Raw genomic sequence first — 12631 nt, forward strand, 5'->3', positions numbered from 1 at the left:
CCACAACCACAACCTAACCAACCCTCTTGGAACTTAAATATATCTTAGACACTGTTGATATAAAGTCCCAGAAAAATCCGTTAACAGTTCATTGAGTTAGCGTAAACAAATAGCCTTTCCATCTCCCTTCCTTTCTTCTGGACAGCATACACATTAATAATGTTTATGTTCATGGTGCCCCTTAGAATTAAACCCTAGCATAAACCAACTGTTTAAAGGTTCCAACAGGTAAATTTTTAAGTATTTAGAACCCCCTTTATTTTCCAAAAATTTCGTTTAGGGCCCCAAAGGCAGAAAAATGCCGAAAATACCCCCGAAGGGGTATCTGTTCAAAGGAGCTGGCTCCCCCCCATGGGAGCCGGCTCTTTATCTTCCAGAGCCGGCTCTCCCTCATGGAGAGCCGGCTATACTTGCTTGGGAGCCGGCTCCCTCACTTAGGGAGCCGGCTCTCTCTCCTTGAGAGCCTGCTCCTTCGCCTCTGACCTTCGTCTTCGGTTCCGGTGCCATTCCAGCCATCCGTCCCACCTTTGATATAAATTTTTAAACTTCCTAGAGTTCAATTTACATCCACACAGTCCTAGAACCTCCTCACATCCCCTTAGGATTTGATTTACAGAAGCTTAAATTCTTGTCGCAGCAGTTGAAGCAAAGAACAATTCCAGAAACACAAAAACGTAAAAACAGATTTCAGTTTGGTTCATTATGCATAAATATTCGTTTTAAAGTTTAATTACATTCCTAGGGTTCCGTCTAAGTTCCTAGAGTCCTAGAAACTCTTCACCTTCCACCATGAATTAATTTACAAAAAATCTCAATTCATAAACAAACACAGTATGCAGGAAACCGATTCCAGTTCTTTAAACACAACAAGTTACAGTCTGTTACACATGCATCAACCATCAGTTTTAAAGTTGAATTAACCCTGGAGACTATATAGAATGCACAGAACACAAGTTTACAGGAATGAGAGAATGAAACTTGCCTTTAGGTTTCGATTCGAAACCTTTCAACGCCGTTGCTAAATTTTCCAAGACTGTTCCCTCCTCTCATCACTGTTCTCTACCTTTGTTATGTCTTGGTTCAACCCACGCACAATCCCCTTAATTCACCTCTCAAGACCCTCACTGTGTATCTCTCTTCACATTCCAGAGCCTCTGTTTTTTCCTTTTCAAGATATTACAAGAATAGGGTTGCAGACATATAAGAATATATATATATATATATATATTGTCGTCCCCAATCCTAAGTCTGCTTATAACTTTATATATATATAGCCTTCTATGAAGCCCTAATCCTAGATCCAACCTAATGATATGTCGGCTACTATATGAAATAAAACCCTAACCCTAAACTATAAATACAACACACATAATTTTATAAGCTACCCAAAATTAAATTAAAACAATAATCAAATATTTAAATTAACCAAAAATTAAATTAAAACAATTACAATCAATTTAAACAAACACAATTACCAATTAAGCAAATAAAACAATTAAGCTAAACAAATAACAAATAAGTCCAATTATTAAATAAATAAAAAAAATGAAATACAAATCAAAATTGAAAATTAAATTCCCATTCCCATTTTATCCTTTTGAAAACTAGGGGTATTACACTATACATTTTGATTCATATTATTTTATTTCGATACCCTCTAGATCATATATCAAAAAATATAGTCAGAGTGCATCCTTAGGTCCAAAATACAGAAAATTAAGTCTTAATAAGAACCTAAACAAAGTTCAGACCACTATTTATTTTCTTCCAAGTTATGTACCCAAAGAAAAATTGTACTAGAACTTAAATATGTAACCTAGCAGCGGAGATTATCGCCTGGAGTGATACCAAGTTGGTTACAGTAGTCTGTGTAATAAGCTACACGAGCATTAACGGTGTCAGGGTTTGCACCATCACATTCAATTGCACTAAAGGCACGGATTGTTGCTTCGAACCCTTGTCCGATGACAGGGTGAACATTGTTCATCCAAAACCATAAGCCTGTCTTGAATGACACAACTGCATCTGATGCCACAATGTCAGGATTGTTGAGTCCATCAAATCCGATAGCATTTCCGGTTGGACCATAGTTGAAGTTCAATGTTAGCTGAATAGGACCTCGGCCATAGTAAGCCTTGCATGGTGCGTATAGATACTGTGTATTAGTTTGGTCGCAGAAGTTCCAATAGGGACCATCTGTCTCTTCAATATAGCAAAAGTCTGCACAAACAAAAGATTTAATTTGCTTGTTATTATTTATGTTTAGTGTTAAAGATAGATGTTAAAAATAATTAATACCATGTTCATTCATGTATATGTTCATTCATGCATCTGTTATTGTATCAAGTGGATACATGTATCAAGAGTGTACATGTATCATGTGTATGATTGAGATTGTCTTGAAAAACTCAAAGGTCTATGGGAGAATAGTATATATAGGGTAAGGTATTTGTCGTTAAGATCAACACAAACAAAGAGTTCAATACAATACAGCAAAATATTTGTTTATTCATTCTTCTCCTCTCTTCACTTAGAATTTATTTAGTTGGTTGAAACTACAGCCAACATAAGTGATATCAGAGCTTGATTTCGATTGAGAGCCAACTGGGCGTGAAGCTTATTGACGGGAAAGCAAACCCCGAAGAAGATCGATCGTGATGACGACTATAGGCAATCAAAACCAAGGTGCCCATCAATCAACACTTCCCTTTTTTATGGGGAAAATTATGATTTTTGGTATGTGAAGATGAAGACCATTTTTCTCTCATATGATTTATGGGATTATGTTGAAGATGAGTATGATAAACCGGAGGATACAACAACTTTGACGAATGCCCAAAAACAACAATTGAAAGATCACAAGAAGAAAGATGCAAAAGCTTTAGGCTTGATTCAACAAGGAGTTGCTAATACAATCTTTTCCAGAATTATCAATGCTTCTAAAGCAAAGGAAGCATGGGATATCCTCGAGAAGGAGTATAGAGGCAGCACGAAGGTAAGAACTATAAAACTCCAATCTTTGAGAAGAGATTTTGAAAATATGAAGATGAAATAAATGGAGTTGTTGAAGGATTATTTTTCTAAACTTATGGAGGTGGTAAATCAAATGAAGACCTATGGGAAAGAAATTTCTAATCAAAGAATTGTTGAAAAAATTCTAATTAGTTTGCCGGAAAAATATGACTCTATTGTTGCTGTTATTGAAGAGACTAAAGAGCTTGAAAACTTAAGTGTTGAAGAATTGATGGGTTCCATAAAAGCATTTGAGCAAAGATTGAGTAGGCGCTTCGAAAAGACAATTGAAAGTGTTTTTCAATCCAAGCTCAATGTTAGTTCCAAAAATCAAGAAAAATACCCATCAAGTTTTGATCTATTCAGAGGTGAATCTTCTAGAGGTGGAAGACATGGAAGAGGAAGAGGAAGAAATAATTTTGAGAGAAGTGGAAATAAAGAGTCCACTCAACAAAATTGTGGAATTTGCAAAAGAAGTAGCCATGTTGACAAAGATTGTTGGTTTCGGGGAAAACCTCAATGTTTCAATTGCAAGAAATTTGGACATGTTCAAAAAGATTGCCGGTTAAAAACAAACCAGCAAGCTAATTTTTCCGAAGAGCAAGAAGGTGAAGCGAGCATGTTTTATGCTTGTCACACGACATCGGAACAAAAGGATGATGTGTGGTTTCTTGATAGTGGGTGTAGTAACCACATGACCGGAGATAAAAATATATTCTTGGAGATTGATTCTTCATCAAATTCTCAAGTGAGGATGGGAAATGGTGCCTTGGTCCAAGCAAAGGGAAAAGGTATTATTGCCATAGAGACAAAAAAAGGAAGAAAGCATATTCAGGATGTGTTACTTGTTCCGGATTTGGAGCAAAATTTGTTAAGTGTTGGATAACTTGTAGAGTATGGATACTCCATTCATTTTGATGAAGACTCTTGCAAATTTTATGACAAAGGAGGACAAAATCATATTGTGGCAAAAATCAAGATGGGCAAAAATAGAAGCTTTCCTCTCACTTTTTCATGTTAAAAAAATATGGCCTTGAAAATGAATGTTGTTGATGAGTCATGGTTTTGGCATAGAAGACTTGGGCATTTGAATTTCCAAAGTTTAAAGAATTTACAACAAAATAGCATAGTGTATGGGCTGCCAACAATACAAGAAGTTAAAGAGTTGTGAAGGTTGTGCTCTTGGCAAGCATCACCGAGAGTCGTTTCCGAAAGAGAATGCATGGAGGGCTAAAGCACCATTGGAGCTTGTTCATACCGATGTGTGTGGACCGATGAAAACACCAACTTAAGCGGGTAACAAGTATTTATTATTTTCGTTGATGATTTTTCAAGAATGACATGGATTTATTTCATGAGACAAAAATTAGATGTGTTCTCTATTTTCAAAAAATTTCAAAAGCTTGTTGAAAGGCAAAATGGCCATCTTATCAAAGTGTTAAGAAGTGATAGAGATAGAGAATACAACTCAAATGAGTTTGAAAAGTTTTGTGAAGATATTGGCTTGGAGAAGCAATTAACAATTGGGTACACTCCACAACAAAATGGAGTGGCAAAAAGAAAAAATAAAACAATCATTGAGATGGGAAAATCAATGCTTCATGAGAAGGGGATACTTAAATCATTTTGGGGTGAAGCCGTGTATACGGCTGTTTACTTGATGAATAGGTGTCCAACAAAAGCGGTGGAGAATAAAACTCCATTTGAAGCATGGAGTGGAAAGAAGCCATCATTTAATCACTTGAAAGTTTTTGGGTATATTTGTTTTGCTTATGTTCCAAGAGAAGTGAGGCACAAACTTGATGAACTAGTGAAAAATGCATCTTTGTGGGTTACAGCTCAAAATCAAAGGGCTATAGGCTCTTTAATTTGAAGAAGAATAAATTGATTATTTTTAGAGATGTTCTCTTTAACGAGAAGTCTACTTGGGATTAGAAAAAGAAGAAAGTTCAAGATCAAATCCCCATTTTCAATGAAGAATCAGGAAATCAAAAAAGTGAAAATGAAGATTTTCTTGAAGTTCCACAAGAAATGTCTCCCGTATTTAGCTTACAATCAATCCAAACTTCTCCATCAAACTCAAATTCTTCATCTCTAAGTTCAACTCCAAGAATAATGAAAAGTCTTAGTGATGTGTATACAAGTTGCAATTTTTGTGTTGTTGAACCGAAGAACTTTGAAGAAGCAATTAAACAAGAAGCATGGAAGAAAGCTATGGAAGATGAAATTTATGTGATTGAGAAGAACAAGACTTGGGAATGAGTAAAGAAACCAGAAGACAAAGATGTGATTGGTGTGAAATGAATTTTTAAAACAAAATTCAATCCGGATGGCTCCATTCAAAATAACAAAGCAAGACTTGTAGCAAAAGGGTATTCACAACAGCCCAGAATTGATTTTGAAGAAACTTTTTCACCTGTGGCTCGTCTTGACACAATTACAGCACTCATTGCCTTGGCAGCTCAAAATGGTTGGTCCTTGTATCAACGTGATGTAAAATTAGCCTTCTTGAATGGTGTTTTGAAAGAGGATGTCTATGTAGAATAACCTTAAGGCTTTGTTGCAAAAGGAGAAGAAGAGAAAATTTACAAATTAAAGAAGGCTTTGTATGGCCTAAAACAAGCACCCCGGGCATGGTATAGTGAGGTTGATTCTTACTTCATCAAAAAAGGCTTTCAAAGGAGCAAAAGTGAGCCAACCTTGTACTACAAGACACAAGGTAAAACTGGAATTCTTATTGTTTCTCTTTATGTTGATGATTTGGTATTTACCGGTAGTGATGGAAAAATGATTGATGATTTTAAAAGAAAGATGATGAAAAAATATGAAATGAGTGATTTGGGTTTGTTGCATTACTTCTTGGGCATTGAAATTTATCAAAAAGAAGGAGGAGTTTTTATATGTTAAAAGAAGTATGCAAAAACTCTTCTTGAAAAATTCAAAATGTTGAATTGCAAATCCGTTTGCACTCCCTTGGTTGTGAATGAAAAATTGGTGAAAGAAGATTGAAGTAAAGAAGCGGATGTATCTCTCTATAGAAGCTTGGTTGGAAGTCTATTATATTTGACATCTTTAAGACCCGACATCATGTATGCTACAAGCTTATTATCTCGGTTTATGCACAATCCAAGTCAAATTCATGTTAAGGCTGAAAAGAGGGTGTTGAGATATATACAATGTACACTTGATTTTGGCATCTTGTATGAGAAAAATGTTGATGCAAAGTTGTTTGGTTTTTGTGATAGTGATTGGGCCGGATGTGTTGATGATATGAGAAGTACTTCCGGTTATGCATTCTCTCTTGGTTCGGGTGTATTTTCATGGGCATCTAAAAAGCAAGAAACGGTGGCACAATCTTCTACTAAGGCTGAGTATATTTCAGCATCATTGGCAGCGTCACAAGCAATATGGCTAAGGAGAATTTTTGAAGATGTTGGTGAGAAGCAAAGAGAAGCTACTCCAATTTTATGTGACAACAAATCCGCAATTGCTATGATAAAGAATCCTATTTTCCATAGTCGCACAAGACACATTGCAATCAAGCATCACTTCATTAGAGAAGCCGTGGAGAATGAAGAGATTCAACTCAAGTATTATAAGACAGAAGACCAAGTTGCGGACATTTTTACCAAAGCACTTCCAAAAAATAAGTTTGAATACTTTAGAGAATTGTTGGGTGTCACAACATGGCATTAAAGGGGGGGGGGGGGTGTTAAAAATAATTAATGCCATGTTCATTCATGTATATGTTCATTCATGCATCTGTTATTGTACATGTATCAACTGGATACATGTATCAAGAGTGTACATGTATCAAGTGAGTGCATGTATCATGTGTGTGGTTGAGATTATCTTGAAAAGCTCAAAGATCTATGGGAGAATAGTATATAGAGGGTAAGGTATTTGTTGTTAAAATCAACACAAACAAAGAGTTCAATACAATACAGAAAAATATTTATTTATTTATTCTTCTCCTCTCTTTACTTAGAATTTATTTAGTTGGTTGAAACTACAGCCAACAGTGGGCTGGTTAGGTTTCAGTTGTAACTGCTATGGACTAATGGTTTGAAATGTTGGATTGGCACAAATATGTTTGTGTTTTGTCGCTGCTCATTTTGTTGCCTTTGACCTGTTGGCTTGTTAGGCCTTGGGCATATGTTTATTAAGTGTGTGAAAACATACGCACATATAGATACTGGCGCGCACTTGCATATATACAACGTATGAATTTATATAGAGAGAGAGAGGGTGAAATCTTACGTCCAATTTCAAATGTTATATGTGAAAAGAAAGCTGCAATCTCACGCTTGGAATCATCAGCAGAACCAGTGGTGCCAAATTGAGAATAAGAATTGGCAGCTTCAAGAAATGCAGCTCTGGTGTAGAAGCTCTTTCCGGCACAATTCTCACCGGCTTGGCCGATGATGCCATTAAAGAACCCATCTGTCACAACATCAGCCACCGAGACACCACTACTAGGAGTACTAGGCGTGGTCGTGCCGATGCAAGGACCCGCTTGGCAACCTGTGCCACAATAGTCAATGGTAGTGCCACAGAACCCAAATTGACTACAGCACAGATTCGCGGCACAACTGCAGTTCTGACCCACCACGGATTCCGGCAGAGATCTGGTGAGGATTCCGGTCAGAACGACTGTGAGTAAGGTTTTCCCTAAATTGAAAGCAACCATTTTGAAAAGAAAAGTTATATATGGTTATTTAGAAGAGCAATGTGCGGGGTAATGATAAGGTTGAGAGGGGTATTTGTACTGTGTAGTCAATGGAAAATGCCAAAGAAAAGTTATATATGGTTGTTTCAAATTCAAGTTTGGCACGCAATTTCGTAGAATGCTGATGCGTGTATGGTTTGGTCAGTGGTTGATTATGATGAATTATTTTGTTTTATTTTATTTTAAAGTAATTCTACAATGTTCGTTCGATTTTTTGTGCTGCTCCAAACGATGGTGTTAACAAACAATTTTTAGTAGGACAAGATAAACTCTCTCTCCCGTATTGTATCTCCATAACGAAAATTGATATATTGAAACTTTTATATCATCTTTCTTTATTTTATTTCATTTTATTTCCAAGTACACAAATAATTAATGAGCATGACTTGAATATCAAGTCCTGATATAAATTTTCAATTTAATTGATATATATATATATATATATATATATATATATTCATGATCCTTCTTTTTCATAGCTAACCGGTGGTTCAACAGTAGTTCTACTATATCATTTGAACCTACTTAGATTTCTATTGGTGAATTGATTATTGGTTTCCTAATGGTCCATTGATTACTCAGCTTAGCCCAACTGATGTGAAAATCTTCAACAGGACGTGCATGCTACACTTGATAGCCTAATTTAATTATTGGGCTATACCTCAGCCTCCCCCAATTACATTTCTCAACATTCCTCCATTCACTTCTCAGCTTAATTCTCTCACTCCTCTGTTTTCTCAGAGGGACACTAGCTGTAGTACGGATTTCATCTCCCTCAACCTCCTTTTCTTCTCCCCATACCCTTTCCTTTGTATCCCATCCTACTCCCTCAATTCCATGGCATCAACTGATTTGGTTTTAGTTTCACATTCCCTTAATTGAGTGGAAATCCTGTGATTCTTCATTCCATTCTTCTATATTAACATGTAATAGAAAGCGTTACAGCATGGAATCCCTTGAGTTATTTCAATTCTTCCCTTCTTTCTTGCTATATGAAAGGGTAAAACAAGTAGGTCATCCACTGCATATCTCCGCATCCCAAATGTCTGTTTTGTGTTCTTGTCCAAGGTAGTGTCTTTAAGCCATCTCTTCTTCCAATTTCAGTATTCTTCCTCCATTTGGAACTATACTTTGATACTACATGTTTTTATATATATGTGACGTCTGACATCGCTTGGGAAAAAAGTTTGTTGACATTTGTATATGTGAGTACTACCACTCAACTGTGTAGACGCGGTTTGAGAAAAATAAAGGAAATGTGCAAAGTGGACAATATCTACACGGTGGGATAGGTCGTGACAGATGGTATTAGAACTAACCCCAGCCGGAAATGGGAGGAGTGAGCACAAGCCCATGAGGGTATGCTACGTTCTAAGATAGTGTGATTATGACGTCCCATATTGCCAACGTAAACATCCTTAATTGTGTAGACACATTTTGAGAAAAATTATAAGTACCGATAGAAAAGTCTGCAAAGCAGATAATATCAACACGTTGCAAGGCAGGTCATGACATAGTTGTATCAAAGCCAATTCCCAACAGGAAATGGGGGCGTGCACAAGCCCATGAGGGACTGTAAGCTGGGGAGGAAGCTGAATTCCAAGAAGGGGTGATTGTGATGTCTCATAAAGGGGAAATATTGTTTACACTGATGTATACACACCTCCCAATTGTGTAGACTCACTTTGAAAAAAACACAAGAAAATATGCAAAGTGAATAACATCAACACAGGTGATCGAGAGAGGTCGTGACACTATATCTTGCCCAACAGTTGGACTGAACTGATTGATTGGGGTGGTTCTAACTGTTGCTCCAGTGGGAACTCTTTTCTCATCAACAAGCTCATTCTCTCCTTTGCAATTTACTCATTTGGCTACCTTTCAAAAAAAATACACATTTGGTTTGAAAGGAATGCTAGGTGTTCAAGGCATACCATCTTAGCTACAAGCAGTCATTGCCTTGATCAGAGAGTCTAAAAGTAACAGATTAACTTCAATCAAGCTGCAGAGTAGTGATGTGCTCTGGCAAATAGAGAATCACTGGTATCTTCATAAGCTTTCTATTCGCGGAAACACAATCGAATCTGCTCAAAGATGTCTCAGAGACTCCTAAAGCCTGGCAGTGCTAATTGTCTTGTGCTCTTCTGTGTGTACTTCGATTTTCTTGGCACTTAGCAGTAGCTATGTTTATTGTTTCATAGCAGTGGCTATTGTGTTCTCAGGCATAAAATGGCTTGTTTAGTTCCTTGTGAGTATTTCTGTACATTCTTTTTCTATAGTACTTCCCCATTTTACCCAAAAAAGAAAAGAAAAAAAAGAAGACTTACACAAAGTTTCTACTAGCACCCCAATTCAACACAACTATAAATAATATAACTAATCAAATGTAATTGATCGAAAATGCTTTAGATCGAGTTGAAATCACATGTAATTTCCGGAGCATTTACAGTAATATTTGTGTCACAAACATACTATTTTTCCACTAATATAATATTTGACGAGAACCGGTCCTTAGTGATGGGCCAACCAATTTTGCAAGAAAAAGGTGCGTAAAATGCAGTATTTTAAGACTATAACCAGAAAAAATGCGTTCGTTAATGCTCAAGAGTGGTGGTGGTCCTGGTGGACCTTGTCAAGTAAGTTCAAGTCAAGTTTTTTGTCTTCTGATTTGAAAAAAAAGGATTACATAAAAATATATTTTACATTCTCAAGCTTATCATATAACATATAACATCAACCAAATGATAAATTTTAATTTCTATCATTTATTTGGATCCCTTCTAGATCATAAATCAAAACAAGTAGTTAGAAGAGTATATTATTAGCTCCAAAATACGGGAAGTATCAATAAGAACCTAAACAAAGTTCAGACCACTCTTTATATTCTTCCCTGTCGTGTACCCAAAGAAAATTTGTACTAGAAGAACTTTAATATGTGAATTAGCAGCGGAGATTATCACCAGGCGCGACACCGAGTTCGTTGCAGTAGTCCGTGTAATACCCTACACGAGCGTTAACAGTGTCAGGGTTTCCACCATCACATTCAAGAGCACCATTGATGGCACGGATGGTTGCCCCGAACCCTTCTCCGATGACAGGGTGAACAAAGTTCATCCAATACCATAAGGCCGTCTTGAACGACACAAGTACGTCTGAAGCCACAATGTCAGGGTTGTTTAGTCCATCAAATCCGATAGCTTTTCCGGCTGGACCATAATTGTAGTTCCATGATAGCTGAATAGGACCTCGGCCATAGTAACCCTTGCCTGCTACACATGGATACTCTGTATTGTCTTCGTCGCAGTAGTCCTTAGAGGGACCATCAATCTCTTCAGTATAGCAAAAATCTGCACAAAAAAAATGGATATAATTTGCTTGTTATATTTATGTTTTATAACAATAGTTTATTACTGAATACTGATATATGTTCATTTTACTATAGCAAAGCTCTAAATATCAACTTCATTTTACTTTTATGTGCATGTCTATATATTATTAATGCACATACATATTAATTCTATGCCAACACGTGTACCAAAAATGTGCTACAATCCTTTTGAGAACTTTATGATACGCAGGGTATATGTAGATGTAGGTATGTGTTATAAACTCATGGAAGTCAAAACTTATGATATGGCAAGACTTTATGTATCAATGATATATATATATGTATATATGCATGTCTATATATTATTAATGCACATACATATTAATTCTATGCCAACACGTGTACCAAAAATGTGCTACAATCCTTTTGAGAACTTTATGATACGCAGGGTATATGTAGATGTAGGTATGTGTTATAAACTCATGGAAGTCAAAACTTATGATATGGCAAGACTTTATGTATCAATGATATATATATATATATATATATATATATATATATATATATATATATATTTCTTAGGATACTTTGCTTAGCATTTTGCTTGTGCTTAGGATACTTTGCTTGGTAGTTGGTAGATCTCTGCTAAAGCTTGGTGTCACTTTTCCAAGGCTGTCCCTCATCACCCTCATGTTTGTAAAATTCACACACCTTAAAAACTGAAATTAGGGACTTAATTTTTATATTACTTTTTCTAAATTTCAAGCTAGCGCACAATATTACTCTTAACAGACACTTAGCATCTCCTTTGACAAAGAGAGATCATCCATCAGAACTAGTGCGCTTTTAACATGTATCATGTGTTTGGTTGTCAATATTAATAAGTATGCATTATGTCTATGTTAACAGTACTTTTACCATGATATGCAACAACCCTCTTCAAAAGCTACTTATGAGTTTGTGAATCGATGTATATAGATTATAGACAAATACGTGCAATGCACTAGCATATAAATTTGTATATCTATCTACCTATAAAATTCTTTATATATATATATTTAGAGAGAGGTAATGAAATCTTACGTCCAGTTTCATGTGTCACATGTGCAAAGAAAGCCGCGATCTCACGCTTGGAATCATCAACAGAACCAGTGGTGCCAAATTGAGAGTAAGAATTAGCAGCTTCAAGAAATGCAGCCCTGGTGTAGAAGCTCTTTCCGACGCAATTCGCAGCAGCTACGTCGATGATGGCATTAAAGAACGCGTCCGTCACAACATCAGCAACAACGACGCCACTACTAGGACTGACATAGCAAGGACCCTCTTGGCAACCTGTGCCGCAATAGTCATTGCCAGTGCCACAGTACCCATACCGACTACAGCACTGGTCTGCGGCGCAACCGCAGTTCTGACCCACCACGGATTCCGGCAGAGATCCGAGGAGGATTCCGGTCAGAATGATGGTGAGTAAAGTGTTTGCCAAATTGAAAGCAACCATTGTTGGAAAGAATTGGTGTCAGAATTAGAACAGAAATGAGTGGTGGTGTACTGGTAAGGTTGAG

At 36.6% G+C, this 12631-nt stretch overlaps 1 protein-coding gene across 1 annotated transcript; it reads right to left on the minus strand.

Annotated features, from left to right (window-relative positions):
* Window positions 1-1651: 1651 nt before the first annotated feature.
* Window positions 1652-12631, minus strand: LOC132275471 (uncharacterized). The gene is made up of 4 exons (XM_059776977.1): window positions 12153-12631; window positions 10687-11088; window positions 7273-7725; window positions 1652-2220 (listed from the first exon to the last, which is right to left on the minus strand). The coding sequence occupies exons 1-4, from the start codon at window positions 12565-12567 to the stop codon at window positions 1817-1819; spliced, it is 1674 nt and encodes a 557-aa protein (XP_059632960.1). The 5' UTR covers window positions 12568-12631; the 3' UTR covers window positions 1652-1816.

The sequence above is a fragment of the Cornus florida genome, unplaced genomic scaffold (genome assembly GCF_030987335.1).
Source record: "Cornus florida cultivar Cherokee Brave unplaced genomic scaffold, ASM3098733v1 CherokeeBrave_3.0.0_Hap2_Chr01, whole genome shotgun sequence".
Classification (NCBI taxonomy): Eukaryota; Viridiplantae; Streptophyta; class Magnoliopsida; order Cornales; family Cornaceae; genus Cornus; species Cornus florida.

Bases quoted from the DNA above. Each gene is read 5' to 3' on its own strand.
- LOC132275471 (XM_059776977.1), bottom strand. From the start codon at position 12,567: ATGGTTGCTTTCAATTTGGCAAACACTTTACTCACCATCATTCTGACC. The intron at 11,089-12,152 runs GTAAGATTTCAT...TTTTTTGTGCAG, and splicing joins TGTGACACATGAAACTGGAC to ATTTTTGCTATACTGAAGAG. The intron at 7,726-10,686 runs GCTAATTCACAT...CTTCTAAATAAC, and splicing joins GCCTGGTGATAATCTCCGCT to CATATATAACTTTTCTTTTC.